General features: G+C 36.0%; 1 protein-coding gene across 38 annotated transcripts in view; it reads left to right on the top strand.

Moving 5' to 3' along the window:
* CLASP2 (cytoplasmic linker associated protein 2) overlaps window positions 1-16,296 on the top strand; it is a 180,396-nt gene that overhangs the window by 28,909 nt on the left and 135,191 nt on the right. For 37 of the 38 annotated variants that reach the window (XM_044252774.1, XM_044252775.1, XM_044252773.1 and 34 more), the window contains exon 7: window positions 2,461-2,531. In XM_044252774.1, coding sequence (XP_044108709.1) covers window positions 2,461-2,531 — 71 coding nt within the window. Of the gene's footprint in view, window positions 1-2,460; window positions 2,532-7,294; window positions 7,421-16,296 lie in introns of those variants that run through there. The other variant, XM_044252810.1, reaches the window with a different exon arrangement.

Raw genomic sequence — 16,296 nt, 5'->3', positions numbered from 1 at the left:
CTCGGGTCATGATCTTGGGGTCCTGGGATCGAGTCCCGTAGCGGCTCTCTGCTCAGTGGGGAGCCTCCCCCCCCCCCCGGCTGTTTCTCTGCCTACTTGTGAACTCTCTCTGTCAAATAAATAAAATCTTTCTTAAAAAATTGATTAGGGGGACTTTTTAACATACGTTCTAGGTACAAGCCCATTGTCTGCTATGTATATGTTTCAGGTATCTTCTCCCACCTTGTGATTTGCCTTTTTACTTTTTTGATGGTGTCTTTTAATGTACGTAAGTTTTTTATTTTGATGTAGCTTTTGGTCATTTCCTTTATGATTAGACATTTCTGTGCCCAGTTTAGGAAATCTTTACTTACCCTAATAACTTAAAGGACGTTCTCTGGGCGATTGTCATGAAGTTTTATTCACATTTAGATTTATAGTCCATGTGGTATTTTCTTTGAAAATGGTGTGAAATGGGGGTTCAGAGCTTTCTGTCCTCAGTTTCCTACTCCTATTTTGCTACTCTAAGTGTTATTTTCATGCTTCTTAATATCTTGTTCTGCCATTTTCCCCAAAGAGCTCTCCTGGATACTATCCTTTCTGTATCTGACCTCTGCGGTCTTCATTCTGAGGTGTCCCACCTTCCAATTCCAGTGTTCCCTCTCCCATTTCATCTTGTCCACATCTTGTCTCTGGGCATCTTGTTCTGCTGTCTCCCTAAGACTCTGGAAGATACTGTTCTGTAGGATGAAGCAACCTGTGTCTTTAAACTGCAGTGCTTGCTTTCAGATTTGTGAATATTTTTATTTGTTGTGAATGTTTTATTTGTTGAATTCAGTGGGGGTAGGAGGCTAAGGTTTAGAAATCATATTATGATGAGTGTCTAGAAGGTTTTCAACTCTAGAAAACATCTATGTTTTAAAGATTTTATTTATTTATTTGACAGAGATCACAAGTAGGCAGAGCAGCAGGCATAGGGAGAGGGGGAAGCAGGCTCCCTGCTGAGCAGAGAGCCCAACACGGGGCTCGATCCCAGGACCCTGGAATCATGACCCGAGCTGAAGGCAGAGGCCTCAACCCACTGAGCCACTCAGGAGCCTCTAAAAAACATATATTGTTAAGATAGAAAGTGTCTGCATTCTCAGTTTACAACTAAGAACTGACAGGATATGGGGGCGCCGGGGTGGGTCATTGGGTTAAAGCCTCTGCCTTCAGCTCAGGTCATGATTCCAGGATTCTGGGATCGAGCCCCGAATTGGGCTCTCTGCTCGTTGAAGAACCTGCTTCCCTCTCTCTCTCTCTGCCTTCCTCTCTGCCTACTTGTGATCTCTGTCTGTGAAATAAATAAATAAAATCTTAAAAAAAAAAAATGGAAAGAAGGAAATGACAGGATATGGACCATGGCTTAACTAAGGTTGTAAAAATGACACTATGACAGAAACATAAGTCATAACAAAACATAAGTCAGAGAACATGTGGCAATTAAAAACAAAATGACAATTTCCTTCCCCAAATCTCTAAGTTCTGACTTTAAGAATAAATCATATCATAGGGGCACTTAGGTGACCCAGTCAGTTAAGTGTCTGACTCGTGATTTCAGCTCAGGTCATAATCTCAGAGTCCTGAGTTTGAGCGCCATGTTGGGCTTTGTGCTGAGTGTGGAACCTGCTTGAGATTTTTTTTTCTCTCCCTCTCCCCCTCCTTCCCCTCCTGTGCTTGCTTTCTCTCTCTCTCAAAAAATAAATAAATCATAGCATGATATATTGGAAAGTAAAAGCAAAGCAAACTAAAAAATACTGCTATCAGTATGATACCATTTTGATCTGAAGAAAATTTATATATGAATACAAACCATCAGCACACAATTCAAAAAAATTGGATGGTGGAATTGTGTTTGGGTTTTTTTCTTTGTTCCTAATTATGTTTCCTTGTTTTCTTTTATAATGAATGTACACTGCTTTTGTAATAAGAAACACATTGTTAACTAAAAAAAGAAGTGATACCAGAAGTATAGAAAGTACTTCTGAATATAATCAGAAACAGTAACAGAATTGGTGTTGAAAGAAAGTAGGGTAATAGAGAAGATGTTAGTGTTAGTCTTATCCTTATCACCTTAGTTTCTGTCGTTTTATATTTCATTGTTTTTATGTTTGCCTTATGTTTTCTTTGCATGAGTTCATGTACTTTTTAAAGAGGTCTTGGTGACTGAGTACATTTATTATAAGGTTGTAACAAGTGTTTTTGATGGGTTTGGAGAAATAATTTTATGAGGAGACATGAAACTGTGCATATAGGTGCTGCCTGTGTTTGGTTGTTCTGTACTCAAGCAGGATGGGCTTGATGTTTTCTCTCAGTAAGTGAGGTAATTGTAAAAGAGAGTTGTATGAAACTGAATTCCTGAACATACTTTTCTCAGGGAGGTGGTCAAGGAAATTGTTTCTATTTAAACTGTATAAAACAAAATGTATTCTTTATTCCCAGGTTAGAGGTGATTTTTGCCAAATTTGATGAAGTGCAAAAGTCAGGCGGTATGATTTTGAGTGTCTGCAAAGGTAAGAATAAATAATTAAGTTATTTCACTTGTCAAACATTTCTAAGATTATTTAGCAAAGTTTTAGATACTAAAATGTGTTTTCAAATCAATTATATCACTCAGCAGATTTGATTTTGTGGCTTGAAGCTTAATTAGGGTATAAGAAAGTCTTTTTAGATACTGCTAATTATCATCTATTCTCTGACTCTTTAAGAGTAACTGAAAATTTAATTTTGGGTCAGTTATGTAAAATGATACTGTTCTTTTGGCTTATTTTTTGTAGCTTCTGGGTTGAAGATTCGTTGACCCTCTTGCCTTCCATGTTCTTTGCATAAAATATTTTTATTCCAAAAGTAATTGTTTTACTTAGTTGTTTTTAATAAAAGTTTTGGGGTTGGTGGGCTTTATTTCACTTATGTGTAGACTCTCAGGGATGATACTGGTGAAGAGACATAGAGTAGAAACTTTACCAGCATGATCGTCTTTGGCTTCTCAATTGGAATTCAAGGAGGTTTCAGGTTAATATCTGGCACTTAACTCAGTTTTGTGGTTGCTCTTCTTTTTGTAAGATTGCTAGATTGTGTTTGCTTTTAGTGGGTGGCATTTACCCAGATTTTAGTTTTTATCCGTGTATGTGAAAAATATATTCTATTTCCAAAGATAACATGGGTTTTTCTTCCTAGGAAAGTAGGTTCCTATTAAAGAGAGTGGGGTAGGAAGGCACCTGGGTGGTTCAGTCTGTTAAGTGTCAGCTCTTAGTTTTGGCTCAGGTCATGATCTCAAGGCCTGAACTCAACTGAGAGTCTGCTTCCCCTCTCCTCTCCCTCTGTTCCTCCCCGGTGCACAGGCGCGTTCCCTCTCTCTAAAGTAAATAGAGCATGATTAGCTTAGTAATGTAATTGATGTAGCAGGAAAAAATTGGTGTGTGAGTTGTATAGTCATATAATGAAAAAACTAGTTACTAATATAATTTCGTTCTTTTTCTCTGGATTAAACCAAGACTGAGCATTGTTGTGTTGCAGGAATTCAGATGGAGTGAGAGTTTAATGTTAAAAAGATTGTGTCTACCCTAATCTAAACTTGGTTCCACAAGCATAAATTGACTTCAGCATTACCATTCCTCACCCTGACTGCCAGCTTTTCTCACTCTTCTCTGAATAGAAGGTGTTTTAAGTACCTCATCCTTATTTTTCCAGCAGTTACCTCTATTTCCATAGAAACCAGAAAGAGCAGGAAGATGGATAGTTGTTAAAATTCCTTGGATTGAGACTGCTGTGTTTTCATACCATTTATAGTGCATTCTCATTTGTGTATTCCAGACTTTGTAGTTACAACTCTAAGAGAAAAGTATAATGCATATTATAAATTTTAAGGTATTATTTGGATGCAGTTTATTTTGAAAGTGCTGCCTTTCTTGTATTTTGTGAGGTTATTTCTGTTATCTTCAAAGTAGGAGATTTTATATTCCCTATTCTCTTAGCTCCCATTTCTTTTTCTCTTGTTTCTCTCTCCATAAACAGGAGGTTTGGAGTCAGTATCTGGCATTTATTTCTCTTGGAGGGAGTCTTTAGAGATTTTTTTTTGTATTGAAGATTATCTGAATATTTTAAGTGTGGTCATATGTGAATGTTAAAGTCTAAGAGGTATACAGTGGGGTGTAGAAGTAGGTCAGGATGTTTTTGATGACAGTATTATGCTGTCATTGAAAAATACTTTATTGGATTCATTATTAATGGAAGAGACTGTAAGAGGGAAGCCTGTTTATTATGTTGGCAAGTCCCAGGGCCCAGGTCTCTCCTCTCCCTTGTCTGTATTCTCTGTAATGTAATCCAACTCAAAGGCTTTAAATGATAACTATTTGCTGTTGACTTCTAAATGTGTGCTCTGGGCTCACTCATCTCTCTTATATTCTAGATTTGGTAGTTTGTAGCCTCGATGACATTTCCTTTGGAGGGCCTAATAGGCTCTCAGGCTTAACATGTCCAAAAGTAGAAAGCCTGTTGTTATCTCTTTATTCCCCCTCAAATCTGTTGTTCCCCCAGTTTACCCATTTCAGTCAGTGCCACCACCGTCAGCTCAGGCTAGAAACCTGGATTGATCACCCAGTCTGTTTACCTTTGAAGTCCTAATGTATCTAAAATTTGTCCTTTTTTCCCCCATCTCCACTGCTAAAACCCCACTCTAAATCTTCAGCTTTTACCTGGATTATGCAGTAGATTTCTGTTCCATGTTTGCCTTCTAGAATCTGTTTTCTACCCAGAAGTGAGAATGATCTTAAAATGTAAATTAGATCATGTCTCAGCACTGTTGAGACATGATCTGTCCTTCTCAACAAGAGAAGTTTCTGCTTCAGGGAGCCTACATTCTAGTGAGGGAGATAGACTGTAAACAAGTAAACAAGTAAGCAAATAAGCGAATGCTTATCCGGAGTGATTATAGTTGGTAATGGGAAGAAATACTACTACCCTTTGTTTAATGAATTTAATGAAATTAATTTAAATTATTTCTAAAATCCTTGCAGCTAAGTGAAAAGCATTAAATGAAAAAATAATTTCCACTAACATTATGGTATGTGTGTCATCCCAACCCAGGACAATGAATAATTTTTTAATAATTTTTATAGGTAGAGAAATCTATTAACAGAACATTAAAAATGAATTTTTGTAAGTAATAAAATAATACGTAAAATAAATAAAATTAAGTAATAATTTGAAGGCAAAAAGTTAGTACCCAAAGTAATACTCTTTTTTAAATTTTTGTATGATTTTTCCCTACAAAATTTCCAGCCCTTTTGACTTATTGTAATAGTGCACCCAGCCTAAAACTTTGAAGTTATGGAACAGAAATACATTTTAGGGCAAAATAAAGGCTCAAAAAAAATTGTGGAAACAGTTCATGCACATAACAGACTGAGAGCCATTGAAGATACCACCTTTTCTTTCTCACACTTGGTGTACATGTGCAAAGCAAATTGTTATGAATTCACCCAAACATGGCATTCAGTTCAGATTTGATCCATATGATATTCTAGAAACTGTTATGTTAAATAAAATTTTTTAGTGTGTCTGTGCCTGAAGCCATAATAATGAAACATCAAACTTTTTATATTGATTGAGTGCTTTGAGATGAAAAAAGTCATTTAAGTAAACAGACAAAAGCAAAAAACTCAGGTTATAAAGGTGGTATAACTTCATTATTATTTTTTCCTCTTTCGTCTACCTCTTCTCCCTTTATGCATGTCTCAGGGCACTTTTAAAATTATTATTATAATAAATAATATCTCGTGCTTTTTTTCCTGATTTCATTCAAAACTACTTTATCTATTTTCTTGATTCAAGTTTTGGTTGAATTCTTTGACTTGATTTTCTAGAGAATTAGTTCAGCACTCTCGAGACACAAAGTAAATATATCATCAGTGATGTGAGCATATCATTGTTTAGGAAAGGGAGAAATGCTTTTTTTTTTTTTTTTTTTGTCTTGAGGGTTTTTCAAGCCAGACTTTAATTCTCATATTACAAAGTAAGTTAGGCAGTATCCCTAAATACAGTAGAATTAGTTCGGCTGTGAGAAGGAAACTGAGTTTAATGTTAATCCGATCAAGGCTGGAAGAAGGCAATACCAGCCCTGGAGGAAGGAAAAGGCTGGGAGATGCAGGCCCCCTGTGATTGTGGCTGGGCCTGTTGTTGTCATGGAGCTTTCTAGACCATCTCCTACGCTAAGATGTAAACACCAACAGTGTTGGTGGCTGTGACTGCAAGTCTTTTTCTCTTTGACTGTGAAAAAACTATGCATAATTCTGATTTGTCTCATTTGCATAGGACCTAATGAAGTCTTGGGGTGAAATCATTATAAAATGTTTCCCCACTTCTCTATTTGAAACAGTTGCTAGGAAAAGAATGCTCTAGGAGGCTGGCAATAAAACAAAACATAGGAATTAGGCTTTGAGATTACCTTGAAACTTGGCTTATAAGAGGCAATAAAGTAACTTGCAGTCTAGTTTTTTATATGGTTGTTGCATACACTTTCATGAAAAGCAAAGCAGCCCTTAGATTGATTTAAAAATGTGTCTGTTTGTAACCGTGAGCCCCAGGGCTTCCTGGAGCTTGACAATGTGCTGATGTTTGTGCAGCTTGGATGGTGGGTGCTCCGTGTCCTGCAGCTGCGCACTGACTGGGTTCTGTCTCCACCAGAAGCAAGCTTTGTTCCGTGTGGCTCTGCTGTCCACACACAGAGCAGCCTTTGATGGGCTGCCTTTGACGTGATTTGTTTACGGCAGCCAGAAATGCTTCCTGCATAATGAGAGCAGTTAATCATGGAAACTGGGCTATTCCTGTTTGTGCACTTCTAGCAGTCTTCTGTTGTAAATATTAAAAGGTAATGACAAAAGGATGAAAACCTTTTTAAAAAGGCACAAATCAGTTAATCCATCAGATCATGTGATTGCTACTGATTACATGGATATCTTTAGGGAAGCAGAAAATGATTGCTGAACACATGCCTTGTGTTTTGATGATTGCATTAAAAGTCCCCCAGTGGGATGACATTTGTTGGCTCCAGAGCTTTTCTTACATTAAAATATCGGGCAGCCAGTACAAGGGGAAGCATCATAACCTGTATGTCACCACATATGTGCAGTTAAAGAATAATCTTGATCAAGCTCTGCTAGGTTCTGCTAAATAGACGAGGATTTTCAGCAAGACCCCAGACTTTTATTTTGAAGTGGAGTAGCAGCTGTTGGCTATTGCGGTGCAGAGCTGCAGCGCGGCCTGGGTCACACAGTGCTCCGGGTGTCTGCAGGCTGCAGGCCGAGCCCAGTGGCGCAGGCACCGAGCTGCATTTATTTGCTGTGCTGTTTGACCTCTTGGTTTGAGAAAGCTCCCTGGACTATCTGAATGGCTATGGGAGATGGTGAGTAAGATGTGCTTTTCTTCTTAGGCTTGTGTTAAACACTTCCTTTTAAAGTGACGATCATTTGCTGTGTAAGAAATATATTTCTCCCTGAAGAACGAAGGACACTGTGTGTGTGTGTGTGTGTGTGTGTGTACACAGTCCTGTGTGCATATATGCACATGTGTGCTTACTTGCCATTTAGTATCCTTTTCTACTTGATACGTCTATATGGAACCTGGCAAATATGACAGTTTACCTTGCAACCCAAATAAGCCCTCAGCCTTTGGTAGTGGTTATGAAGGGCTATTGCAAGAAACATGGAATATATGCAAAAGCTTTGAAGAGAGAATATGGAATATGGCCCTTAGAAGAATGGCAGATTTTGGCAGAAAGGTTTGCTTAGGAAGCTTGTCATCTTTGCTGTTGTATATGACAAGTAGAATTTTGTGGTAATAAAGTATTTAAAGGAAAATGGCTTGCCATAGACACTATTTTAATTAATATGCTTGTGATTTGTCAGTGTCCCTAATAAACAGTTTTCTAGAAAATATTGTATTTTACAAGTCCTGTATAGGGTATAATTTTATTAAAATTGATTTTGCTAGTGTTTTATTATAATAATAATTTTTTAAATATTTCTATAGTGCTTTATAGTGTTCCAAAGCAGTTTAGTATACTTAGTATACCTTAACTTCTCAGGTACAAATAGCTATATGAAGTGTACAGAGTATTTTGGTGTTTCCATTGCACAGATTAGGAAACTGAGGCTTGCTGATAGGATAAGTCCTAGATCTAGGCACAGAGAGCAAACCAGAACCAAATCTAGAACGTCAAGTTGCATTTGGTATTGTCCTTCATAACACTTAACTGAGCATGGATTTTTTCATTATTAAAGCTTTTGTTAATATGCTTAGAGGTATATTTTATAGTATCATCAATGCCAGAGATGTGTATGGAGGGGAACTTAAAGTTCCTGAAAAATATTCTGTGTATTTTTCATTAGGTTCTCAAGGAAGACTGGTCTGTATTTGGAAGTTTTAAGTCTAACAGTTTTATCCTTCCTTATGATGATATAATGACGTCTCTCTTAGGAGTTTTCCCCCTTGGGACTATGAGGAATGGGATGCAAATGTACCAAAATGATGGTGTTGGTAAATAGTCATTTAAACTGTATGTATGTGTTAATAGAAATAGAGTATATTTTCTTTTGGTATTATAATGGTTTATTCCAAGGATTTACATAACTGTTTTATGTCGTTTTGGAAATAATTTTAACTACTAATTTTTAAGGCAAAATCCATCAAAATTAGCAAATTAAGTTCTCATATACTTAAGGGCATTGCCAAGTTTATATATTTATTTATGTTTTAAACCTTAATTTACTGGTAACTCTAAATGTTGCATTTGATTGGGGCCATATCCACATTTTATTTTGTTCTTTAACATAGATTTGATGACTGTTAGTGTATCCTTACTTTTCTTTTTTCAAGCAATACATAAATAAATTCCAACTACTTAGGAATATACTGATTTTAAAAAATCAAAGTAGCAGCCTTTTACAAAGTTCAGAGGGTAACCTTCCTGCTCATCCTGTTCTTCAAAATGGAAATACTTTTATTTTATTGATAATTATAGTAATAAACCTTAATTTAAAAATCGGAAATCTGGGGGCACCTGGGTGGTTCAGTGGGTTAAGGCCTCTGCCTTCGGCTTGGGTCGTGATCCCAGGGTCCTGGGATCGAGCCCCACATCGGGCTCTCTGCTCAACAGGAAGCCTGCTTCCTCCTCTCTCTCTGCCTGCTGCTCTGCCTACTTGTGATCTCTCTCTGTCAAATAAATAAATAAAATGTTTAAAAAAAAATAAGAAATCTGGGGGCAACCTGATTGGCTCAGTGGGTAAAGGATGATACTCTTGATCTTGGGGTTGTGAGTCTGAACCCCATGTTGAACATAGTGTTTGCTTAAAAAAAATTAACTTAAAAGATAAAAATAGCTCTAAATAGTAAAGATATATAGTAACAGGTAATCTTGCGATTTCTAGTTTTTAAGTTTCGTATACTCTCTATATTGATCTTTCTCACATATTGTACACATATATTATACTAGTATCATGTAAACATGTGTAACAAATGGATTATGTCATTCCTAACCTGTGTTGTTTCTATTTTATTTTAATTAACAGAAATATCTTCTTTTTAAAATTTAAACACTACAGATAAGGTAACGTTTCCCCTCTGAACCACCTTCAAGCCCAGATATAAACAGTGGGGAACACTTTTCTTTCTTTATTTATTTTAAGATTTTATTTATTACTTGACAGATAGAGATTACTGTCCCTTACATGTAGATTAAGTATCAAAATAAATGGTTTTGTTTTTATTGTGTTCATATAAACAATATTGTTCTGAAAGTATTTTTGCCATCTGCTACATCTACTTGGTTTGGCATAGAGTTTTTCTTTTTTCTTTTCTCTTTTTTTTTTTTTTTTTTTAATGTCCTCCTGTGCAACTGTCTTCTTTGAACTGTTGCGTAATATTCCATAGTATGGATATTTCATAACCATTTCTTTTATAGAATTTTAAGTTGTTTAATCAACTAGTTTTCTAAATGATTCTGAAACATGTTTCTACAAATAATATGTGTGTATACATATACACGTGTATGTTTCTTACAATACCCTAGAAGTAGAATTTCTGTATCTAAGTTTTTATTCATTTCAGATTGTGTTGGTTGTAACTAATTTCCTCCAAAAGAGGCTTTACCACTTATATTCCCACCATCAGTGCCTGCTGTCCTGCATTCTTTTCAGTTCTCACTATTACTGGTTTTAAATTTTACCTGTCAAATGAGTGAAAAATATTTCACCCTTTTAAAAACATTTCAGTTGTCTAATAAGGTTGATAATCTTCAGATGTTTGGTTATTTGTATTTCCTTTTCTATGGATTAGTTCTGGCATCCTTAGCCAGCTTTTTTGTTGTTGTTATTTGGCTTTTGTGTTGTTTTTTGATGTATTCTGGTTATCAATCTATTATCTATTAAATATTTGTTACATAAGCTTAACTTCAAGACCATATGAAAGATTTTTTTTAAAGATTTTATTTATTTGACAGACAGAGATCACAAGTAGGCAGAGAGGCAGACAGAGAGAAAGGGAAGCAGGCTCCCTGCTGAGCAGAGAGCCTGATGCGCAGCTCAATCCCAGGACCCTAGGATCATGACCTGAGCTGAAGGCAGAGGCTTTAACCCACTGAGCCACCCAGGCCCGCCATATGAAAGATTTTTTTTTTTTCATATGAAAGATTTTAATAGCAGTTTTATTTCTAGGCAAACTCGGGTTTTTGAAACACTGTAATGACTATCAAGTGAAGAGCTGTTGAGGGTGGCTCTCATGTGCATTTCTGTTTGGTTTTTATCCTTACCCAAGAATATAAAACCAAGTAGTCAGATGATTGTGAAGTAGCTCTGGATAGTCAAATCAGATAGAGTTTAAAAACCTGTAGGATTATTATGTGGCACTGAGCCCTGCAATCTGCCTCAAAAGCTCATGAGAGGAATTTGGCCTTTTGTTATGCTGCAGAGTGGCTGGAAAGAAATATGGTTTTGTTGCAAATTGTTTCTACACTTAGAGCATTTCAACAGTCTATTCTTCCAAACATTAATTTTTTAGAAAACATACACAAATCATGATATAACCTTGACTTTCTAAAGGGAAACCTTCTAGACCACTACAAACTGACATATCACTACTGATTTGGTAGGAAGGGAATAATAGCAAGAAATTAGTGCTAAGTAGGTATCTCCTCTTCTATACCCTTGAATATTTTATGTGCTATGCTAGAATTGGGTTAACACAAATCACTGATAGAATGCAACCCTTTAACTTAGTGGTGAAAAGGCCAAACTTTTTTTATTTCTTGAAGCAGTGATAATGGGGACAACAGAGTCTATAAGGAGAAAAAGTAAATTACAAGGGACAAAAGATTGGGCATTCAGCAATATAGGTGGCAGTAGTGGGCACTAAGATTGAAAATCTTAGCCTTCTTGAAACAGACTCCTTTTACCAATCTGGGTGCAAGGTCTTAGGACACTAGGAGCAACGTATCTTTCAACATAAAAGTTGCTAATGAATCTGAGTCTTGAAAGAAGTGGTTTACATCTTTTTTGGGGGTGGGGGTACATGTAGAATGTATAGTTGATGTTCTTGATAGCTATTATAACCAAGTATAGTTGTCATGAAAATTTACCCAAAATGACTAGTTTCTGTGAGGGTTCTAAATAAACCTTATGGGGGCACCTGGGTGGCTCAGTCCATTGAGTGTTTGCCTTTGGCTCAGGTTATGATCCCAGGATCCTGGGATTGAGCCCTGCAGCTGACTTCTTGCTCAGCAGGAAGTCTCCTCCTCCGCCTTTTCCCCCTGCTTGTGTTCTCCCTCTCTCTATCTCTCTCAAATGAATAAATTAAAAAACTTAACAATAAATAAGTCTTATGAGCATCATTTATTATTTACCTTGATATTATGGCTATTGTAAAATATGTTGTTTTTAATTTTATTAATACCAAATAATGTTTTAAGTTATGTCTGACCCCTGACGTCACTGAACTATCAAAGGTCTTAAATTTTTAATGGGCTCCTTTAAAGAAAAGGATAAGTCTTCAAGTAGCTTTTTAATTAAGTTAATGATTACCTACAAATTCTAAGAGACTTTATGAAATTTCTTGGTTTCTTTTCAACTTTATATGAGATGGATTTTATTTTTTTAAATAAAATTATTAACAATTTAAGATTAAATATGCTGCTGAAAACACAGCATCTTTATGTGAATATTCAAATTTGGCCATTGTTTAATTTTAAAGTACCTGGATTTTTAATTTCTAGTCACTTTACTGAAATTTTTTGTTTTTGTTTAAATCGAATACATTTTAAATGTTTACTGTTTATTTTACATCTGAAGGCCTATTATTTTCTTTAGCTCTGAGAAATCCTCCTGTGTTTTTTTTTTTAATAAGTTTCTCCCCGTCATTAGCTTTAGTCTCTCCTTACAGAATTGTACACCAGTCAAATACTGAATCTCCCGTGTTGATTCACTGTCCATTATGTTTTGTCTCTTTTCCTAAGTTTTATGTCTTTCTCTTTTACCTTGTATTCTAGGGCATCTCCTTGACTTCCTTATCCAGCCCTTCCATTAAGTTTTACTTTTAGCAATTAAAAGTTTATACAATAACAAGAATTTTTTTCCCCTTCTCTGGTCGTTCCATTTTTACAGAAGAGAGAGAGTGTGTGTGTGTGTGTGTGTGTGTGTACACTCATGCACATGCAAATTTATATGTAAAATACTGAGCTTTCTGAGTTGGGGGTGGGAAGAGTTTAATGATGAAATCATTTCATAGGTTTTCAGTGATTCCTTGCAAGTCATTCCTGTACTTGTTGGCTTAGAGAGTGTCACTTCTTTGTCATTCTACGAGGTAGATCAATCCTCACTGCTGTGTCAGTCTGCTTCTGAGAATTCTGAGTTGCAGCTTTGCTGTGGTTTTATTCTTCAAAAGCTTTCCATCCTTTAAATTTGCATTTTATGAGAATTTGTTGCTATCTTTTGGATGCTGATTTCACATACTTTGGTCTGCCTCACTTTCTTTGGTCTTAACGATGTTGCTTATAATTTTGTTGGGGTTCCATTACAGGGTTTTAAGCAAGAGAGCAAGGCAATTCAAATTATCATAGTTCTTTTAAGGAAGAATTTCATACATACCCAGAAATAAAGTGACAAACCTCTGTTACTACCTACTATCCAGCTTCAAGAAATTATCAATAGATAGCCAGTCTTTAGTTATCTGTAACCCTACTTATCTTCCTCAGCCCTACCTACCCTGCAGGACCCGGGTATGGGTGTGTGGACACACGCACATGTATTCATATATGTAAAGTAAAGTAAAACTTAGTCTTTTTAAAAAGAGAACTTTTTAAAAAAGTTAAAGGTTTATTTGTAACCAGGACATATTTTATTGACAACCAGTTTTCACACCTAAAAAATTAACCCTTAGTATCAAATATTCAGTGTTCAGATTTACTCAGTTGTTTCCTAAATATCTTTTTACAGTTTGAATTTTAATTCAGACAAGGTTCATCATTGTAATTGGTTGATATATCACTTTATGCTCTAGTCATCTGTAGCAGTTGTCTTTCTTTTTCTCCTCTTGCCACTTACTTGTTGAAGAAAAACAGTATCTCTCAGGTGAAGTTTTCCCACATACTAGATTTTGATAATTACATTGCCGTGGTGGTTTTATGTTCTTGTTTTTTAGGATTTTATATCCCCTTTGTTTCCTGAAAATTAAAAATTCTTTTAATGGATCAGAATCAGGTCTAATTTTTTGTTTTTGTTTCTTGGGCGGTTTTTGGCACACATTTTTATAGGTGGTATTATGCATTATGCATTTTTATTGGAAGCCATGCAGTGTCTGATTATCTTTTTTTTTTTTTTGGTATATTAATATTGAATATTGGGTTCGGGTGTTGTCAACCTGATCTGTTATTTATAACAGTTTTTCATTTAACAGTTTCAGCAGCCACTGATCCAAATTACATTTTTAGATGATCTCATTGTCTTTTTTGGGGTTTGGAAGGTTGAGAATGGAAGCAGGGAGACCAGTTAAGAAGTTGTTGTAACAATATAGGCAGAGAAGATACTGGTCTGGTCTTAGATTAGGAATGGCACCAGAAGTAAAGAGAAATTAGGTAGATTTGAGATATAACTTGGAGTTATATACAATAAGAATTATTAATAGATGATCCATGTGGGGCAGAGAAATTGAAATGGGGCTCCTACATTGTGAGCTTGAGTAGCTAAATCGATGGTGATGTCATTTACTGGGGTAGAGGTAGACTTAGGGAGAACAGAGAACAGGTTTGGAGATGGTATTGGTGTTACGTTACATATGTCAGATTAGAGATACCTTCAAGATATCCATGGAGGAGATGTTTAGTAGGGCAGTTGAGTATTTAGATTTGGAATGGTATAGGTCAAAGATGTTATAGGAGAGAGACAAACATTTGAGAGTTGTCAGCGTAAAGATGTTTGTTTGTTTGTTTGTTTTAAAGATTTTATTTATTTATTTGACAGACAGAGATCACAAGCAGGCAGAGAGAGAGAAGGGGAAGCAGGCTCCCCACTGAGCAGAGAGCCCGACTCAGGGCTGGATCCCAGGACTCTGGGATCATGACCTGAGCTGAAGGCAGAGGCTTTAACCCAGTGAGCCACCCAGGTGCCCCCACTGTAGAGATGTTTTAAACTGTTGAGAATGAATGAAGACAATTAGAAAGTGTGTAGTCCAGAGAGAAGATATTCAGCATTTAGTGATTGGGTAAAGGAGGAAGAGACTGAGCTAGAGATCAGAGGAAAGCCAAGGAGAGTATTCTATTGTAAAAGCAGAATGGGGAGTGCAGGCAATTGAAACCAGTTTTCTGAGATACCTCTGGTACTATAACTTATAGTGATTATTGTTTCCTAATCTCAGTTACTGATTTATCTGTTACATATGACCGTGGTCATTATTAGATACGTAAGAAGGTAAAACTAAAACCATTCAGGAATCCAGAGGCCTCTTACTCATTGTTTTAATTAGAATAGGGAAGGATATAGCTTCAAGAGAAAAGAGGAACTTTGGTATAAGAAGCTACTTAATATGAAACAGTATATTTGTGCATGGAAATCTATGATGATGTGGGTTCTTCTTTGTGAACTAGTTGGTTTACTGAAGAAAAGCCCCACAAAATGAATTCTTTAAATGAGATACAGTATAAAGTTTTAGCTTTCCTATCTGTTTGCCATATAAGAATGGAGGGATTTTTCATCCTTTATGTGAATTCAGAAGCAGAAATTTCAGGTTTTGAAATACATGTAATTATAAAAGTGAATTGAAAAGTTTGAATAGCCATTTGAATATATGGCTTTCCTTTGAAGGGAAGAAGAAAAAAATGAAGGGATTTTATTATGGTAATATAAGTTTACAGTTCATATCTGAAACCTTGGGGACCAGCTATGTTTTAGAATTCTGAATAGGTCAGATTTTAGAAAAGTAATGGTCATAAACCATGTATGATGCAACAACTCCAGCTGGGTCTGGGGCTACACCTTATAATCAAGCACATTAGTATTTTTGCTGTTAAATATATGCAAATTCACAGTGAGTGAAGTAAATACAATAAATAGCCTCATGTCAGTTCACGTGTTTTGCCATAAACTAAAATTAGTTTAGATTTTAAAATCAGTTTAGATTTTGCTACCAAATGAATTTTAAAAGACAAAACAATTTAAAGAAAAGTTAATACCTTTTGTTCTCAAAATATTCCAAAAAATAGAAGAAGAGGGAAGCTTCCATATCTATTCTGTGAAGCCAACATCACTCTGATACCAAAACCAGACAAAGACACTACAAAAAAAAAGAGAGAGAGAGAGAGAGAACACTACGGGCCAGTATCTCTAATGAACATATATGTAAAAATCATCGACAAAATTTTAGCAAATCAAATCCAACAATAAATTAAAAATCATTTACCATGATCAAGTGCGATTGAGCCCCACTAAGGGTGGGGGTGATCTAAGGGTGGTTCAGTATTCACAAATCAATCAACATGGTACATCACATCAATAAGAGAGTTTAAAAACCATATGATCAGGGGCTCCTAAGTGGCTCAGTTGGTTAAACGTCTGCCTTTGGCTCAGGTCATGATCTCAGGGTCCTGGAATCAAGCCCCACATCAGGCTTTCTGGGAGCCTGCTTTTCCCTCTCCCATTTGCTGTTCTCCCTACTTATGCTCTTACTCGAGGTCATGCTCTCTGAGATAAGTAAATAAAACCATATGATCATTTTAGTAGACACAGAAAAAGCATTTGA

This window comes from Neovison vison, chromosome 6 (genome assembly GCF_020171115.1).
Source record: "Neovison vison isolate M4711 chromosome 6, ASM_NN_V1, whole genome shotgun sequence".
In the NCBI taxonomy this organism is placed as follows: Eukaryota; Metazoa; Chordata; class Mammalia; order Carnivora; family Mustelidae; genus Neogale; species Neogale vison.
Note: the sequence above shows the minus strand (reverse complement) of the source record. Positions and strands in the feature narration are given on the sequence as shown.